This window comes from Diabrotica virgifera, chromosome 6 (genome assembly GCF_917563875.1).
Source record: "Diabrotica virgifera virgifera chromosome 6, PGI_DIABVI_V3a".
Classification (NCBI taxonomy): Eukaryota; Metazoa; Arthropoda; class Insecta; order Coleoptera; family Chrysomelidae; genus Diabrotica; species Diabrotica virgifera.
Window position 1 is genome coordinate 171,644,535 of NC_065448.1, and position 19,824 is coordinate 171,664,358.

General features: G+C 30.9%; 1 protein-coding gene across 3 annotated transcripts in view; it reads left to right on the top strand.

The window, feature by feature from the left end:
- The window catches only part of LOC114329496 (cell adhesion molecule Dscam2), a 1,422,998-nt gene that overhangs the window by 1,302,032 nt on the left and 101,142 nt on the right, over nt 1–19,824 (top strand). For all 3 annotated transcript variants that reach the window (XM_050654329.1, XM_050654330.1, XM_050654331.1), the window contains exon 20: nt 15,664–15,819. In XM_050654329.1, the coding sequence (XP_050510286.1) occupies nt 15,664–15,819 (156 nt within the window). The remainder of the gene's footprint in view (nt 1–15,663; nt 15,820–19,824) is intronic.

Here is a 19,824-nt window from a genome sequence, read left to right on the forward strand (position 1 = left end):
CTCCGATAAATAATTTGCGAATTGTCATTTTTTTTTTTCGACAATGTTAAGCATTCAAAAAAGAATTTATCTTGTGATCAATTTAATTGTTAAAATTATTGGAATAATAATTATTTAATTATTAAATAATTGGATGTTTCAAGGAGAACGACAAAGTCTGGTTTCATAAACGAAAGGAGCGAAAGGGTTGTTCTCCCAAGTTATTATTGTTACAATTTCGAACTTAGTGTAAAAATTTATAGGGATTTACATAAGATTGGCTACAAAATTAAGCATTATTTGAAAACCTTAAATTTTATTTCGTTTTATGGGGTTTTAGAACAAGCAAAATTTTTTATCAAGAATGACATTTTTCGCTAAAATTGAAAATAAAAAAGTTTTTCCTCTTGGGCACCCCAACCGTGGACACACTGTAGATTCTGGTAAAGCCAACACAAATCTTCTAACACAGGAGGCTATTTCTGCACCACCCCGACCGGCTATGGTTTCATTCACAGGAAGCAGGTACCGGTATATCTGTGGAATAAAAAGTCAAATTGAAGACCCATAGCTCTCTCTCGTATAACGATTGACCGTTTCTTAAATAGGGAGTGGGGAGGCACTTTTCCAAATCAAAAGAAACTATAACTGTTGCTCCATCCCTTTTGGAACTTTCTTTATCTGCTGCTTTCATTAAGTAAGCTTTTTCTGCGAGAAGCAAATGGTCCTCTTTTTGTTTTTCCAGCATCGCTCTTTCCTGTTGTTGCTCATTAACCTCCTTTAGACTAGCTAAGGATTTGAGAGCTAAGTTAATCCTGTCACACTTAGAACATGTGTCTTTAGCAGGATGATGCAAGGACAGGTTATATTCTTCGTTAAATATATGTCTGTACTGGCATTCCAGTTGTGGAGCAATGCCATTCTCTCCGCAATAATCACAATAAAGTCTGTACATTAATGATATCGAAAGATCTGAACCAAGATAATTTTTGGCAGTTCTTTCCCGTGAATAATGACTGGTATATTCCGGGATACTTTCAATGTGTTGTCGTATCACATCATTGCTTCTATCACCGATCTTTGCATGAGATGTGTGCTTACCACAGCCATCAGAAGAACATATACCACCATTTCCCCCTTTTTTCTCTACAATTATTCTGACTTTTTTCAAAGTTGTCAAATGTAGCTAAATACATTTGTTGGCATACTTCTGTTTTATTACTTTCTATTTTCAAGAAATATCTTCTAGAATATACTCGTCTAAAATATCCGCAAATATCCGATTTATTTAAAGATACGAAGAAGATACGACAACTCTCCAAAAGTTACGCAAATCGGATAATTATCCACCGATTGGCAACACTGGCTTAGCCACAGCTTATCCTGCGTATTGAATGGGCCAAAGTAACACATTGGCCTTTATAAAATTCAGCTACTGGGCACATTGGCCGTAAAAACATATGTTTAATTTTTAAATGATCAATTTTAGGGGATTGGCCCCTTTACTACTGAAAGTATGAAAAAAGACATGAATATTGGTACCATAAGCTAAAAACAAAATGTATGGAATAATATTATAATATTTAATTATAACGGGTTCCATGTCATTTCGTAACGGCGACACTTCGACAGTTCGTAACAATAAATATTAGTAACAGTTTAATTAGTAACACAAACATTTAGTTTCTTTTATCAAATTTAGTATTACTCAACGTATACAATGAATGTATTTTGCACACTTTCCTACACTAAAAGTAGTAGTATATTTTTAGGGATAAGGATTAGTAGGGATAAACAAGATGATAGATGAGTATTATAATATTCTGCTAAAAATTAAAAATTATTTTTTAAACTTTTTTTATGTTTCAAAAAGTATGCGATACTTTTTGTGATTAATATATTAGTCCTATTCGCGGTGTGCAAGTACTTGGAAGGGAATTGAGAAACGACCGTGCGCGAATAACGGAGAAATATTGCAAATTTCTTAAATAATTCATATTGTCAATTGAAATTGTCAAATTGACGTACATTTCATATCTACTGCCATTGACGAAGAAAAATCATATGTTGCTCCACAATTTTGATATGATATGCAATTATTATATAAAGGTAAATTTAATTAATTGTATTTTGCTTGCAGTACTGCATTTTAATAACTAATTTTATTTACTACATACAGTTGTTTACGTTTTAATAACATAACCTTAATCTTATTTTTCTTCTTATTATTTTTTTGGACTATGGCCTTGACAATTATCCAGTAAGCAGGACTAATATAATTGCCCAATATAATTAAAAGTGCGAATAAAGTTGAAGAGCGTAGAAATAGGTGTCGCTTTGCCGAACTTGCACGATCCCAATATAAACTGCAAATAAAATTACTTAAATTGGTTTATTTAATACAATATATTATGGTTATTTATATAATAATTAATTTCGAAATATTTATGATGGATTTGTAACTGTAACAATGGATCAGTATATTTTATACTTTTATACATTGTTTACTATGAACTTTGACGCATATCATTTTCAATGACAGTGGCATAAGCGTATTTGATGTGTTTTGGAATTTAAAACTTATATTGTGTTTATTTTATAAAGTTATATTGTATTAACATATTATATATAGATATATTATTATATTATATAGTTAAATATAAATCTACATTATAACTGTATACAATACGTCCACCGATAATAGCCATTTCCTATTTATTACATCGACAGTAGGTACGAAAATGTTCCTAAAATTTTTCAGATAGCTTGAATTGACTATTTCTTGTTGTATTTTTGTAATACATAAGACAGCATTTGCTAATAGTAGGTAACCAATTATTCAGCTGTGTACTATTGGTAAACACAATTTATTTTTGTAAATTCTAATTTAAATCTCAAGTAGTTGTTGATAATTATATTTTTTTACAAATTAAAATAGAAAAAGTCGTAGAAAAAGTATAATATTATACTCACATGTAATGGCTGTTACACACTCTGATGAATTACGACACTCGCCTTCGGCTTGTGTCGCAAATTAATACCAATCATTACATGCTATTTGAATAATATACTATTATAAAATTTATTCCTTTGTAATCCAAGTGCATTTAGTGCATTTAATAAAAAATATATGAAAAAAAAGAAATGACTCCATTGCTTACTTCAATTACGTTTTTTATTGTTCTATATATACAGGGTGTCTCGAAAAGATTGGTTATAAATTATACCACAGATTCTGGGGTCAAAAATAGGTTGATTGAACCTCACTTACCTACATACAATAGTGCACACAAACAAAGTTAAAGCCCTTTGAAGTTACAAAATGAAAATCGATTTTTTTGATATATCGAAAACTCTTAGAGATTTTTGTTGAAAATGGACATGTGGCATTTTTATGACAGCAACATCTTAAAAAAAATTCAAGTGAAATTTGTGCACCTCATAAAACTTTCATGGGGGTTTTGTTTCCTTAAACCCGCCCAAACTTTTGTGTACGTTCCAATTAAATTAATAGTGTGTTACCATTAGTTAAACACAATGTTTTTAAAACTTTTTTGCCCTTAGGACTTTTTCGATAAGCCAGTGTTTATTGAGATATTTTGAATATTTGTCGAATCCACCACATATTTGTATTAAAGTACGATTATAGAGACTGGAATAGGGATTACGAACACTCGATAGGAATCGTATCCGCCATGTTTTACCATAAGGCACTATGGTAAAACATGGCGGATACGATTCGTGTCGAGTGTTCGTAATCCCACTGCTGTTTTAATAATCTGAAAATTTATTTATAATTACATTTTTAGGTATATTTTGAAAAAGAAGCCACATCTCGATAAAAGTTGACTTATCAAAAAAAAACTAAGACAAAAAAGTTTTAAAAACACTGTGTTTAACTAATGGGACCTATCACATTAATAGTATTGGGACCGTGCAATTTCGGAAAAGCGACACCTGGTTTCTTCGCTCTGCACTTTTAATTATATTGACCAATCATATGGTCCTGGTTGCTGGATAATTGTCAAGGCCATAATCCAAAAAAATAATAAGAAGAAAAAATAAGATTCAGGTTATGTTATTAAAACGTAAACAACTGTATGTAGTAAATAAAATTACTTATTAAAATGCAGTAATGCAAGCAAAATACAATTAATTACATTTACCTTTATATATTAATTGCATATCATATCAATATTGTGGAGCAATATTAATTTTTCTTCTTCATTGACAGTAGATATGAAATATACGTCAATTTGACAATTTCAATTGACAATGAATTATTTAAGAAAGTTACAATATTTCTCCGCTATTCTCGCACGATCGTTTCTTGTATCGCCTCCAAGTACTTGCACACCGCGAATAATTGGAATGTACCAAAACATTTAAAGTGGTTTAAACGAACAAACATATTAAAAAAGAAGCCGCATTTCGTTAAGAAAATGGCGTATCGAAAAAATACTGGGAATCAAAATTTTTTTTAAAACATTGTTTTTAACTAACGGCATTACAGTAATAATTTAATTGGAACGTACACAAACATTTGGAGGGTTTAAAGGATCAAAACCCACAGAAATTTTTTATGTAAATATATTTAAAAAGAAGCCGCATCTCGAGAAAAACTGGCTTATCTAAAAAATACTAAAAGGCAAAAAATCTTAAAAACGGTTTGTTTAACTGACGGTACTACAATAATGAATTAATTGGAACGTACACAAATGTTTGGGGGGGGGGGTTTAAAGGAACTTAACGCCCATAAAATTTTTATGGGGTAGACAAATTTTACTAAAATTTTGTTTTAAGATTTTTCTGACATAAGAATGATACATGTCGTTTTCAATTAAAAATCTCTAGTTGTTTTCGATATATTGAAAAAAATCGATTTTCATTTTGTAATTTCAAAGGGCTGTAATTTTTTTTATGAGCACATTTGTACTAAGGTAAGTTAGGTTCAATCGAACTATTTTTGACCACAAATTGTGCGGTATAATTTATGACCAATGTTTTCGGGACACCCTGTATATATCGCACACCTAATTCAATGGTGCCACAACTGCAAAAAATTCGAATTTTGAGTTAAGGCTGTAAAAAATTGCCTATATAATGCCCCATCTAATGCAATACAGCCTGAACTAAAATATTGTTTTGGATAAGTATAAAGTAAGTTACTTCGGTATTTCACTGTAGGGTTTTTGAAAGGTTTTGAAAATGCAATATGGCCATAACTGGGAGATGTGGCGATAATACACACCGCGACAATAAAACCGATGTAATTAAATACGGCCACTGCAAAAATTGTTAGGTCAGTGGTACGATTTTATAATTTTATCAGTTCCCAATTATTCATGCACAAGTAATCAACGTGTTTAGTGTAAAACTATTTGATTTAAAGCCTGAAAACAGTGTATAGTGATATTGATATTATTATTAAATTATATCAAACATGATGTCAAGGGCAAGAAAAATTGTTAGGCTAGCTTTGCAAATTAAAGATGACGAATACCTTGGACGTTGGTGACAAATTTATTAGAACAACTTGGAGAAAATCAGATGGTAGAGGATTCGTGCAAAAGGACAAGAGAGGAGATTTTATGAAACGAACAACGGTTATTGAATCGGTGAAAAATAAAATAAGAGAACACATAAATTCTTTCCAAAGGGTAGAATCGGATTACTCAAGAGCACAAACTACAAAGGAATACATGGCTGGTTCACTTACTTTAGCACAATAAATGTATCGCTACTATAAACTACAGGAAAAAAGTGAAGGGAGACCTGTGGCTAAATAGTATATTATTCAACGAGCATGTAATGATGGCTATTACTCACAATGATGAAGTTTGCTCGTAATTTATCAGAGTGAGTAATAGCCATTCCATGCTAGTAGAATACTATACTTTTTCTACGACCTTTTTTTATTTTAATTAGTAAAAAATTAAATTATCAAGTACTCGAGATTTAAATTATAATAATTTACAAGAATACCTAAATACTATTTACCTCTAGTACGTGGCTGAATAATTGGTTGCCTACTATTACCAAATTGTTATTTATTGTAAAAATACAACTAGAAATAAATAGTCAATATAAGTTCTATTTGTTTCCGAAAAATTATAAGCTTAAATTTGTATTAACTGTCAATTAATCTAATAAATAGGAAATGGCTGTTGTCGGTGGACGTATTTTAATAGTTATAATGTATATTTACACTTAACTATACAGGGTGATTGATTAGTAAGGTAAAGCTCAATAGCTCCGCCCTAGTAATAGATAGCAATAAAAGTAAATAACAAAAATTTTAGCCACTTTGAGCTTCATATTACAAAATTAGTTATAATGTTACAGGGTGTTCGATAACACAGTGGCAGACTAAACTTATGATTTTTTAAATGGAACACCCTATATTTTATTTTAAATTCGCAATCCTGTTAACTTCTTTATCACAAAAATATAAAGAGTTGCTATTTTATACAGAGTATTTACAAAGTTATAACCAATTTTATATGAAAATCGTAACAAGTTCAACTCCCTGTATAAATAAAAATAAGCAAAACAACAATGGTTTATTAATGCCATATTTTTACCGTATTGTCAAAATTTTCAAGAATGGTCGATATTGCTAATTTTCTTTATATCAAATACAGGGTGAGTCAAAAGGCAAGTACATTATTTTCTTAGTAATTTTAAATGGAACACCCTATATTTTATATCACTATTGAAAAGTACCATTACTCTACTTTAATTTTTAGATAACATTCCCTATGTCTAAATTTATTAGTTTTCGAGATATTTTCATTTTTCAATGGACCAGTAGCGTGGCCACCCAAATCACCAGAATTTAATAAACTGGACTGATTTTTTTGGGGTTACGTTAATAATGAAGTTTATAAAATACCTCCAACAACAAGGGATGAGATGAAAAATAGAATACAAAGTGTATTTCGATGTGTTAATTTACAAATGCTCCGTAGAATAAGTAGCTCATTCAATGATCGTTTTTAGGCGTACATAAATGTGTTAGGAGATAATTTTGAACACCTTATGTAAATAAATATTAAAAATATTTTATTAAAAGTAGCTTCTAATTTTTTCAAACATGTTTTTTTTGCAAAATGTATTACTGATAAATTATGTTTCGTTCTTTATTTGTTACATTGTTACATTTATATACAAAAGTAGTGTTTAATTGTCTGCACAAAATATTGTATTTTGTGTATGTGTGTTTTATTGTAAAATTTATTACTAATTTTCTTTGTTTATTTGTTGCATTTACATAAAAAGATAGTTTTTAATTGTTTCAAAAATGTTGCATATAGTGGTTGTGTTTTTGTTTGTAAAATGTATTACTAATAAATTACTTTTATTTCTTTATTTGCTACAGTGTTACATTGATTACCGGATTGATAATCGGTAATCTTCAATTGTCAATTCAGTCATGGCTTACTTAAAATTTAGGTAAATTTAAACACCTAAAATAATTTGCTCTGAGAAATGAAAATATCTCGAAAACTGATAAATGTGGGCATAGGGAATGTTATATAAAAATTACAGTACGTTAATGTTACTTTTTAATAATGATATAAAATACAGGGTGTTCCATTTAACATTACTGAGAAAATAATGTACTTTCGTTTTGACTCAACCTGTATTTGATATAAAGAAAATTAGCAATATCAATAATTCTTAAAAATTTTGACAATAAATAAAAATTATGGCATTAATAGTTCATTGCTGTTGTGCTTATTTTTATTTATACTGAGAGTTGAACTTGTTACGATTTTCATACAAAATTGGTTATAACTTTGTAAATACCCTATATAACATTACAAACCTTTATATTTTTGTGATGGAAAAGTTAACAGTATTTCGGATATAAAATAAAATATAGGGTGTTCCATTTAAAAAAAGATAAGTTAGGTCTACCACTGTGTTATCGAACACCCTGTAACATTCTATCTAATTTTGTAATGTGAAGCTCAAAAGTAGCTAAAATTTTTGTTATCAATTTTTATTGTTATCTATTACTATAGCGGAGCTATTGAGCTTTACCCTACTAATCAATCGCCCTGTATATAATATAATAATATAACTATACATAATATGTTATAACATATTTAACACAATATAACTTGAAAAATAAACACAATATTAGTTATAAATTCCAATTAACATAAACAAAATGAGCTAATGTCACTGTCACTAAAATAAATGATAAACTGTTGTGTCACTGTCACTAAATTTTTAGTAAACAAGATATAAACGTAAAAAATATACTGACATTGTTGCAGTTAAAATTCCTTTAAAAATTTTTCGAAGTTAATTATTGATATAAATTACAATATAATTATTGTATAAATATATATATATATATATATATATATATATATATATATATATATATATATATATATATATATATATATATATATATATATATAAATTTGGTTATTGGGTTATGCAGCAAATGAAAAAGTGTACTCTTTTAAATTTCTTTAATCCGAGCTTTCGGTTAAGATTTTAACCATCATCAGGGTGCTACAAAGATATTTTTGGTGTAAGATAATATGAAAACATGTATAAAATTTTGTACTTACAAACTTATTGAGGATATTTCAAATATGGTGTAACTAAAATGAGAATCAAACTTAACATGGTCATGTAAATGCTTCAATGGAAAAAACGTAAAATAAAGTAGTAATTTAGTAAAATAAAAGTTAATTAATTTAGCACAACTTCAAAATCAATAAAAGATAAAATGACATTTAGACATGACATGACATTATTTGAAATATCTTACAAAAACTTTTTTTAATATAGATGAACAATTTATTGAAGGACCAATAGGGTCAATGATAAGAATTGAATATTTTTAATTTTTATAAAATATTGTTAGCACTTAGAGGGATCGCAGTGATTGTGACTATAGGCCGACTATACTCAAAGGTAACACGAAACCTAATAGAAAATGATATTAAAGACAAAAAACCCGAAGAACAAGCGGGATATAGGGCCGGACGCTCCAATATGGATATTTTTTTACAGAGAAAAACTAGTGCAGAGAAATAGAGAAACCATATAGCTTCAATAGATTTGGAAAAAGCATATGACAGTGTACCGACCTCCTAACTATGGATAGAATGGGTAAATTGAAAATAAATCCAATTCTTATTAACGCCACTCAAAATTATTACGAACAAAAGTTTGCAAGAATTAAAATGGGACAAGAAATGACCTCTCCTTTTCAAACAACAAAGGGACTTGAAACAAGGCTGCTGTATGTCACCTACCTTTTTAAAAAATTTATTTGGACAGATTCTTAGTGAAATGGGTAAAAAAATTGTAGAAACATGGGAAAAAAGATGGAAGAAAACACGTTATATACGACGATCTCAGTTATATGGTAAGAAAACTGCAAGAAGAATATGAGGTGGCAGGTCTAAACATGAATATGACAAAATATGAATATCTCTATATGTAACAGATGAAATATGTGACCTAGTCTTGGAAGACGACAAAATCAAAGGCGTGCATCCTGCAAATATTTGGGGGTCATTTTCAACAAGAAGGGAAATAGCGCAGATGAAATCAGGGAAAGAATTAACAGGGCAGCGCAGTAACTCGTGCCTTAAGCTATCTTCTCTGTGGCAAAAAATTTTTGACAAGAAACCAATACATTTACGGAAGTATAGTCCAAAGTATTACATTTTACTGTTCGGGAGTATGGGACGTCGTCAAAGGTAATAGAAACAAACTTATGACGACAGAAATGGATTATCTAATATGAAGCTGCGGTAGATCAAAACTGGAGTTTATCAAAAACGAAAAACATTATCTGGTTCGGACATGTTAAAATAATGCCAGAGTACAGATGGTCTAGAAGAGTATTGGAATGGATACCTTCTGAAAGAAGAAAGAGAGGACGGCCACGGAAAAGTTGGCAAAACGAAATTGATGGAGCAATGGTGGCAAGAGACTTAGAAGAGGCAACTGCATATGACAGAAGAAGATGGAAATTGAGGGTGGAGAAGCGGCGATAGCTGTAATCAATCCGTTATATATGTATATAAATAATTGTTGTAATTATAACTTACGGTTAAATTTAACAGGAGTAAAATTATTAATTAAAGTTAATTAAATTTTTTTAAATGATTAATACAAAAATTAATATATTATGTTGTTGACAGGTTAGAGTATCTAGAAAAGGAGTTAGGAGATAACTCACGATTATCTAAAAAGAGTAAATAAGAAAACATTTCATTTAAGTGGCCTATATCAGTACGATGATTCATTGAATTTGGATTTTTATTTATGTGAACCATTTCCAAAAAGAGCCTCTTTGTAGTATGTGACTCACGATCCAATATCTGCACGTCATTGTAATCAATTTGATGACCATTATTGAAAACATGTTCACCCAATGCACTTCTACCTGGGTACAATCTACAGTCTGACTTGTGTGAAGTTATTCTGTCTTTTAGTCTTCTTGACGTTTGACCAATATATATTTGATTACAATCTAAACAAGAAAGCCTGTAGACTGTATCAGTTTTAGAAAGCATTGGAGTCTTGTCTTTAATGTTAGAAAAAATCTTATTGACTGTGAGAGCAGTTCTAAATGAAAGTTTGATGTTTTCAAAAGGTTTGAAAAGTCGAGTAAATTTCGGTGCAATATCACTAATATATGGTAATGTCATATAAGTTACATTAGGAACGGGAATCGTGATGGTTTGTGAGTTGTCTGTATTAACATTGTTATTAATAATTGTTGGTTGAATGTTGATTGTATTAAACAATAATTTCTTCAACAAAGAAGCTGGATAACCATTTTCCAAAAAAAGATGATATAATATTTTTAAATTTTTTGAGTGAAAAGAAACATCGCTAATTTTTAAAATGCGGTTTTTCATAGATTTAATTAGATTGATTTTTATAACGTGTTTATGGTATGAATTATAGTTAAGATATCTGCCTGAGCTAAGTGGTTTACGATACCAATCCACTAACAAAATGTTATTCTTACGTATAACTCTAGTGTCTAAAAAAGGTACAGAACATAACGTGTCCTCTTTTTCAAGAGTAAATTGTATGTGATGGTTAAAGTTGTTAAAATAGAATAACAAATTATTAAGTTCATTAGTAGGTAAGCAAAGAAGAATATCATCTACATATCTTTTGATGAAAAATAATTTAAAAGGTAACACCCTTAACACAATATCCAAAATATAACTCATAACATAATCAGCTAAGATAGGGGAAATTGAACTACCCATAGGTGTACCGAAAGTCTGCTTGTAGAATCCACTGTTAAATACAAAATAATTATTTTTAAAAAGAAAAGTTAAAAGTTCAAAAAACGTTGACTTAGAATTAATTGATTAAAATAATTAACATTTCGAATCATTGTGAGTTGTCTAAGTCAACGTTTTTTGAACTTTTAACTTTTCTTTTTAAAAATAATTATTTTGTATTTAACAGTGGATTCTACAAGCAGACTTTCGGTACACCTATGGGTAGTTCAATTTCCCCTATCTTAGCTGATTATGTTATGAGTTATATTTTGGATATTGTGTTAAGGGTGTTACCTTTTAAATTATTTTTCATCAAAAGATATGTAGATGATATTCTTCTTTGCTTACCTACTAATGAACTTAATAATTTGTTATTCTATTTTAACAACTTACACCATCACATACAATTTACTCTTGAAAAAGAGGACACGTTATGTTCTGTACCTTTTTTAGACACTAGAGTTATACGTAAGAATAACATTTTGTTAGTGGATTGGTATCGTAAACCACTTAGCTCAGGCAGATATCTTAACTATAATTCATACCATAAACACGTTATAAAAATCAATCTAATTAAATCTATGAAAAACCGCATTTTAAAAATTAGCGATGTTTCTTTTCACTCAAAAAATTTAAAAATATTATATCATCTTTTTTTGGAAAATGGTTATCCAGCTTCTTTGTTGAAGAAATTATTGTTTAATACAATCAACATTCAACCAACAATTATTAATAACAATGTTAATACAGACAACTCACAAACCATCACGATTCCCGTTCCTAATGTAACTTATATGACATTACCATATACTAGTGATATTGCACCGAAATTTACTCGACTTTTCAAACCTTTTGAAAACATCAAACTTTCATTTAGAACTGCTCTCACAGTCAATAAGATTTTTTCTAACATTAAAGACAAGACTCCAATGCTTTCTAAAACTGATACAGTCTACAGGCTTTCTTGTTTAGATTGTAATCAAATATATATTGGTCAAACGTCAAGAAGACTAAAAGACAGAATAACTTCACACAAGTCAGACTGTAGATTGTACCCAGGTAGAAGTGCATTGGGTGAACATGTTTTCAATAATGGTCATCAAATTGATTACAATGACGTGCAGATATTGGATCGTGAGTCACATACTACAAAGAGGCTCTTTTTGGAAATGGTTCACATAAATAAAAATCCAAATTCAATGAATCATCGTACTGATATAGGCCACTTAAATGAAATGTTTTCTTATTTACTCTTTTTAGATAATCGTGAGTTATCTCCTAACTCCTTTTCTAGATACTCTAACCTGTCAACAACATAATATATTAATTTTTGTATTAATCATTTAAAAAAATTTAATTAACTTTAATTAATAATTTTACTCCTGTTAAATTTAACCGTAAGTTATAATTACAACAATTATTTATATACATATATAACGGATTGATTACAGCTATCGCCGCTTCTCCACCCTCAATTTCCATCTTCTTCTGTCATATGCAGTTGCCTCTTCTAAGTCTCTTGCCACCATTGCTCCATCAATTTCGTTTTGCCAACTTTTCCGTGGCCGTCCTCTCTTTCTTCTTTCAGAAGGTATCCATTCCAATACTCTTCTAGACCATCTGTACTCTGGCATTATTTTAACATGTCCGAACCAGATAATGTTTTTCGTTTTTGATAAACTCCAGTTTTGATCTACCGCAGCTTCATATTAGATAATCCATTTCTGTCGTCATAAGTTTGTTTCTATTACCTTTGACGACGTCCCATACTCCCGAACAGTAAAATGTAATACTTTGGACTATACTTCCGTAAATGTATTGGTTTCTTGTCAAAAATTTTTTGCCACAGAGAAGATAGCTTAAGGCACGAGTTACTGCGCTGCCCTGTTAATTCTTTCCCTGATTTCATCTGCGCTATTTCCCTTCTTGTTGAAAATGACCCCCAAATATTTGCAGGATGCACGCCTTTGATTTTGTCGTCTTCCAAGACTAGGTCACATATTTCATCTGTTACATATAGAGATATTCATATTTTGTCATATTCATGTTTAGACCTGCCACCTCATATTCTTCTTGCAGTTTTCTTACCATATAACTGAGATCGTCGTATATAACGTGTTTTCTTCCATCTTTTTTCCCATGTTTCTACAATTTTTTTACCCATTTCACTAAGAATCTGTCCAAATAAATTTTTTAAAAAGGTAGGTGACATACAGCAGCCTTGTTTCAAGTCCCTTTGTTGTTTGAAAAGGAGAGGTCATTTCTTGTCCCATTTTAATTCTTGCAAACTTTTGTTCGTAATAATTTTGAGTGGCGTTAATAAGAATTGGATTTATTTTCAATTTACCCATTCTATCCATAGTTAGGAGGTCGGTACACTGTCATATGCTTTTTCCAAATCTATTGAAGCTATATGGTTTCTCTATTTCTCTGCACTAGTTTTTCTCTGTAAAAAAATATCCATATTGGAGCGTCCGGCCCTATATCCCGCTTGTTCTTCGGGTTTTTTGTCTTTAATATCATTTTCTATTAGGTTTCGTGTTACCTTTGAGTATAGTCGGCCTATAGTCACAATCACTGCGATCCCTCTAAGTGCTAACAATATTTTATAAAAATTAAAAATATTCAATTCTTATCATTGACCCTATTGGTCCTTCAATAAATTGTTCATCTATATTAAAAAAAGTTTTTGTAAGATATTTCAAATAATGTCATGTCATGTCTAAATGTCATTTTATCTTTTATTGATTTTGAAGTTGTGCTAAATTAATTAACTTTTATTTTACTAAATTACTACTTTATTTTACGTTTTTTCCATTGAAGCATTTACATGACCATGTTAAGTTTGATTCTCATTTTAGTTACACCATATTTGAAATATCCTCAATAAGTTTGTAAGTACAAAATTTTATACATGTTTTCATATTATCTTACACCAAAAATATCTTTGTAGCACCCTGATGATGGTTAAAATCTTAACCGAAAGCTCGGATTAAAGAAATTTAAAAGAGTACACTTTTTCATTTGCTGCATAACCCAATAACCAAATTTATATAATTACTGTCAGCAAAGACTCATTGTCTTCTTTATATATATATATATATATATATATATATATATATATATATATATATATATATATATATATATATATAATGTTCTTGAACTCCTAAGTGGAGCATAGAGCTTCAGTGAAAACGCGCCATCGGGTTCTATTTTGCGCTAGGGCCTTCACCTCATTCCAACACTTTCCTTGACTTCTTATCTCGTCCATGATGGATCTTCTCCAAGTTTGTGCTGGGCGACCTCTTTTTCTCTTTCCTTGGGGATTCCACTCTAGGGCATTTTTTGCAATACTGGAACTATCTTTTCGGAGTGTGTGACCTATCCACCCCCACTTTCTGTATTTTATTTCATTTTCTACCCTCTTTTGTTGGGTCAGGTGTAGCAGATCTTCGTTTCTGATGGTGTTTGGCCAGAAAATACGAACAATTCTTCGTAGACATTTGTTAACAAAGACCTGCAATTTGTCTGTAAGGTATTTTGTCACTTTCCAGGTTTCACATCCATAGAGTAGAACAGACATAACATTTGACTGGAATATTCGGATCTTTGTCCTTGTAGTATATTCTCCAGACCTCCAAACAGGGTTAAGCATGCTGAAAGCTTGTTGAGCTTTTCGTATCCTCATACGAATATCGTGTTCTGTACCTCCGCTTTCTGTTATGTCACTTCCAAGGTACGTGAAGTTCTCCACATTTTCAATCTGCTTGTTGTCGATATTAAATAGCGTGTTGTTCCTTGCATTTATTCTCATCGACTTGGTTTTACTTGGTTTTACATTGTATAAATAAACAACTTTAAGTAATTTTATTTGCAGTTTATATACGATTAATATTAAAAGTGGCATGCGTCACTTGAATCTAATTTCAGCCCGTGAGTAATGACCCGTGAGTAACTTCAGCCCGTGAGTAATGAATTATTACTCACGGATACAGTAATGGGTGCTATTATCTATGAAAAAATAGCGAATAATGAGTATGTTATTAAACGGTCGTATAAAAAACTCAATATCTATTTATTCTTTAATATACTATTTTTTTATGGTTCTATATTTATCTATGGCAATTTTCAGACAATGTTTATGCACGTTCTTTGTCATTTGATTTGAGTTTAACTTGATGATAGGAATACTTTAAATTTTCCAAATAACAAAAGACATTTTACATTTCACCTACTTTGTAAACGTACCGTAGCATGTAACTGAATGCTATAACTTCATCCGAAATTCAGTAATTTCGTTAAAATCCAAAATTACTCTCGATGGAGAGTGATTAAGTCATTTGTTTGCATTCATACCCGCCGCTAATCGCTATAATGTATCTCAAACTTTCAGGCAATGACGAGATGGAGACGCGAAAAACGACTGCACTGACAACAGTAATCACTGGATTGAGAAAGTTTACCAACTACAGTTTGCAGGTATTGGCATTCACGAAAGTTGGTGACGGAGTTTTAACGACACCATCCTATTGCCAGACGGAAGAAGACGGTAGGTTAATACTCTGAATTTTATCTCTTGTTATCGCGCAGTTGGATATCACAAGTTTAGATCCATAAACTATATACGAGGGTTTTAAAAACTTGTCTTATCCTTAGACTATCGTAAATTTTACTGTCTTTTATTTATGACGTCTTTTACTGTCTTTCATTTTATAAGCTATAGAATATTTTGTCCATTTACGTCCAAAGCAAGCTAACTACCCTTTTTATAATTTTTAAACTTTTGAGAAATCAACGTCTTAAACCCAAAGGGCCTAGCCGGGTAAGATGGTGAAAAGTGCCCCCAACTCAATTTAAATTCCATATAGGTCACTTTGTAGCACATATAGAGGAACTCACTTTCTGAAATTTTTAGCCCCCTAGGTGGTCACGTGACCCCCCTAGAGCCTAATTAGGCTTTTTATGTTTTTATTTTTTATCTCAGCCGCGTCAAGAGCTAGCCAAAAAATTTATTTAAAAAAGTTCTAAATTTCAAAAATATCTATATAAAAATTTTTTTTTTAAATTTTTTGGCGGGAAATTCGAATTTTTAGAACAATTTTAAACTTTTAAATAACTCTGAAAAAAAACTAAGACACTCGTTTTTATTAAAATCAATTATATTGTATAATTTTACACAACCTTTCACCCTGAATTTTTTCAGATTTTTAAAATTGGTGAAACGTACCTTTAAAAATAAAAAACCGCATTTTTTCGGTTTTTTTTTCGTTTTTTGATACAATTTTATACATATTTTTCAAAAAAGGTAACACCGTCACTGGAATAGGTAAAAAAATCAAAAATAATTGGGGTTTGCTTAATAAAATTTTTTTGTAACGCCATCCATTTTCAAGATACAGGGCGTTGAAGACAACAAAATTTTACACATTTTTTACGATTTTGCCGAAACTACTGGCAACATTGCAATAAAATTTGGCAGGTTTTAAGAGGTAGTTATTGTGCATTTTTTGACATACAATTAAGAATTTTATATTCATCATTGGCGCGCATACGGGTAGTGCTCTGAATTTTTAAAGAAAAAAAGATGGTACGCCACTGACATATTTCAAATTAACAATCATTTTCGAATTCCTCGTTCCATTTGTGACAAAAAATCTATCTTCCCATTTTTTCATACGAAGCGCCGTTTTGTTGCAAAAAATAAAATATCTGAACGCTTCCAAAGTATTCGAATTAATTTTTATAATGGATGTACGAGTTTATGATGTATAATAATATGTAGAAACTACTAGAAGTTCGAATGCTTTGTAAGGGTTAAAATCTTTTATTTTTTGAATAAAAATGGCGCGTCGTATGAAAAAATAAGAAGATACATTTTTTGTCACAAATTGAACGAGGAATTCAAAAACGATTGTTAATTTGAAATATGTCAGTGGCGTACTATCTTTATTCTTTAAAAAGTTCAGACCATTACACCTATGCGCGCCAATGATGAATATCAAATCCTTAATTGTATGCCAAAACATGCACAATAACTACCTCTTAAAACTCGCCAAGTTTTATTACAGTGTTGCCAGTAGTTTCAGCAAAATCGTAAAAAATGTGTAAAATTTTGTTTTTTCAACGCCCTGTATCTTGAAAATGGATGGCGTTACAAAAAATTTTTATAAAGCAAACCCCAATTATTTTTCAGGTTTTTACCTATCCTAGTGACGGTGTTACCTTTTTTGAAAAATATGTATAAAATTGTATCAAAAAACGAAAAAAAAAACCGAAAAAATGCGGTTTTTTATTTTTAAAGGTACGTTTCACCAATTTTAAAAATCTGAAAAAATTCAGAGTGAAACATTGTGCAAAAATACACGTTATAATTGATTTTCGTAAAAACGAGTGTCTTAGTTTTTTTTTCAGAGTTATTTAAATGTTTAAAATTGTTCTAAAAATTCGAATTTCCCGCCAAAAAATAAAAAAAAATTTTCATATAGATCTTTTTGAAACTTACAACTTTTTTAAATAAAGTTTTTGGTTAGCTCTTGATGCGGATGAGATAAAAAATAAAAACATAAAAAGCCTAATTAGGCTCTAGGGGGGTCACGTGACCACCTAGGGGGCTAAAAATTTCAGAAAGTGAGTTCCTCTATATGTGCTAAAAAGTGACCTATATGGAATTTAAATCGAGTTGGGGGCACTTTTCACCATCTTACCCGGCTAGGCCCTTTGAAATAAAAAATCACCTGAGTTTAGAAAAGATTTAATGACTGAAAAATATTAAAGCCATTAAGGTTGCAAACGAAAACTTTGTAAATAAATTGTTACAATTAAATGGAGATTTAAAAAAAAAGTATGAAAAACGAACAAAACAATACAAAATCAGCCATCTCCTGCAGTTACAGTATCTCTACTGATGTATAAATTTTCATTCCTCTCTGTCTTCCCACAAGTTGACGTCTATCTCTCTTTCTCAGATCTCTCTGTCAGTGCCCCTTTCTCAACTTAGTATTATATATTTGTCTCTTCCTTCTACCTTGTGGTGTCCAATACAGTATACAGTGCATACAACCAAGCGAGGATTAACGTCGATCAACTGAACGACCGCTCATCCGAACTCCTGACTCGTGCGTACCTACTTCCTTTTGCGCCCTGCGTTCGCGTACTTGTTAGTTACATTGTATGTTAGTTACTTCGAAGTAGCCGCTAGGCATTAAACTAAATGTTGTCGACTGTATGTCTCCTTTATCTTTATACAGTGTTACCATCAAACTCTGTCTCTGTCTCTGTCTCCGTCTCCTCTGTCTCTGTTTCTGTCTCTGTCTCTGTCTCTCTCTCTCACTCTCTCTCTCTCTCTTTCTCTCTCTCTCTCTCTCTCTCTTTCTCTCTCTCTCTCTCTCCATCTCTCGCTGGGCATCCTTTCTTCCTAATGTATCCTACTCATCATAACCTCCATCATAGCTATTTTCTCAAGTTCTACTGCCTTACCATTCTTCATCCTATTTAACGCCTATTTAACGCCTCTCGACAACATCGTCTTCCGCTATCCAATATCCAAGGTATTACAATATCATTTGGGATCCCGCATCCTTTGCCTCTCCTCTGGCTCTTTTCGTTTACCAACTTTCTAAAGTACTATTAACTTCTTTGCTTTATTTTAACAACATTTCATCTATTACCTATTCCAGCCCCTTTCTATTGCATTTTATTATTCTAATGCTTGTTTGTAACTATTGGTCCAATCTCAGGCTTTCCAGGCAATCAAGTTTACTCCACTGTTTGAATTTTTGACACGAATGACATTTATGAAACTTTGACACTAGTGGCGTTTCATAGGTTAATTAAGTTATATCGATAATTGGACTTTTCTGCGTTATTTCTTTGAGTTTTAGATTTTTAGTCTACTTTTGTATAAAAAACAATTATTTTTAGAACTTTTTATTTTGTGTGAATCTGTCTTTTTAGTTTACTCCTCATGGTTTAAAAACAAACCATAGTACATAGGATATTAGAGGGTATTAGGTACGCTGATAATGTAAACAAAAATTCAGATGCAAATAGTGCAATATTAAATGATGTCGGGAGCAAATAGGTATTCACGGCCTACAGTGGTTCCAAATGCGGAAAACGTAGTCATGCGGTAAAAGAAAAAGTCCCTATCTAGGGATTTTTATGTTTATAGTTGTTTTCTTATACTCTCGTAGAGTCGTAATACGCAGATATAAAGATCAGAAAGGATGTATTCTTACTCTTAGCTCAGGGACAAATTAGGTATGTTTCCAAAGTGTATAAACAATATACCGCTTTTAAAGGTTCATGGCCACGTTTTCGGCTTTTTAAACCACAGTGCGGCGTTAGAACAACCACCCAAATGTATTAAAAATATGTAATTAAAAATGAACTATTATATCTATGAGGTATGGTTGAAAATTGGTTGAGGAAATTTGACAGGTTTGAGTACACAAGTAAATAGTAGTACATGTTAACTTAAATATATTACTTAGTCCATTCCGTCGAAGCTTTTTTAAGGGGTAATTTCGCAAAATTACCCCGCGACACGTGTACA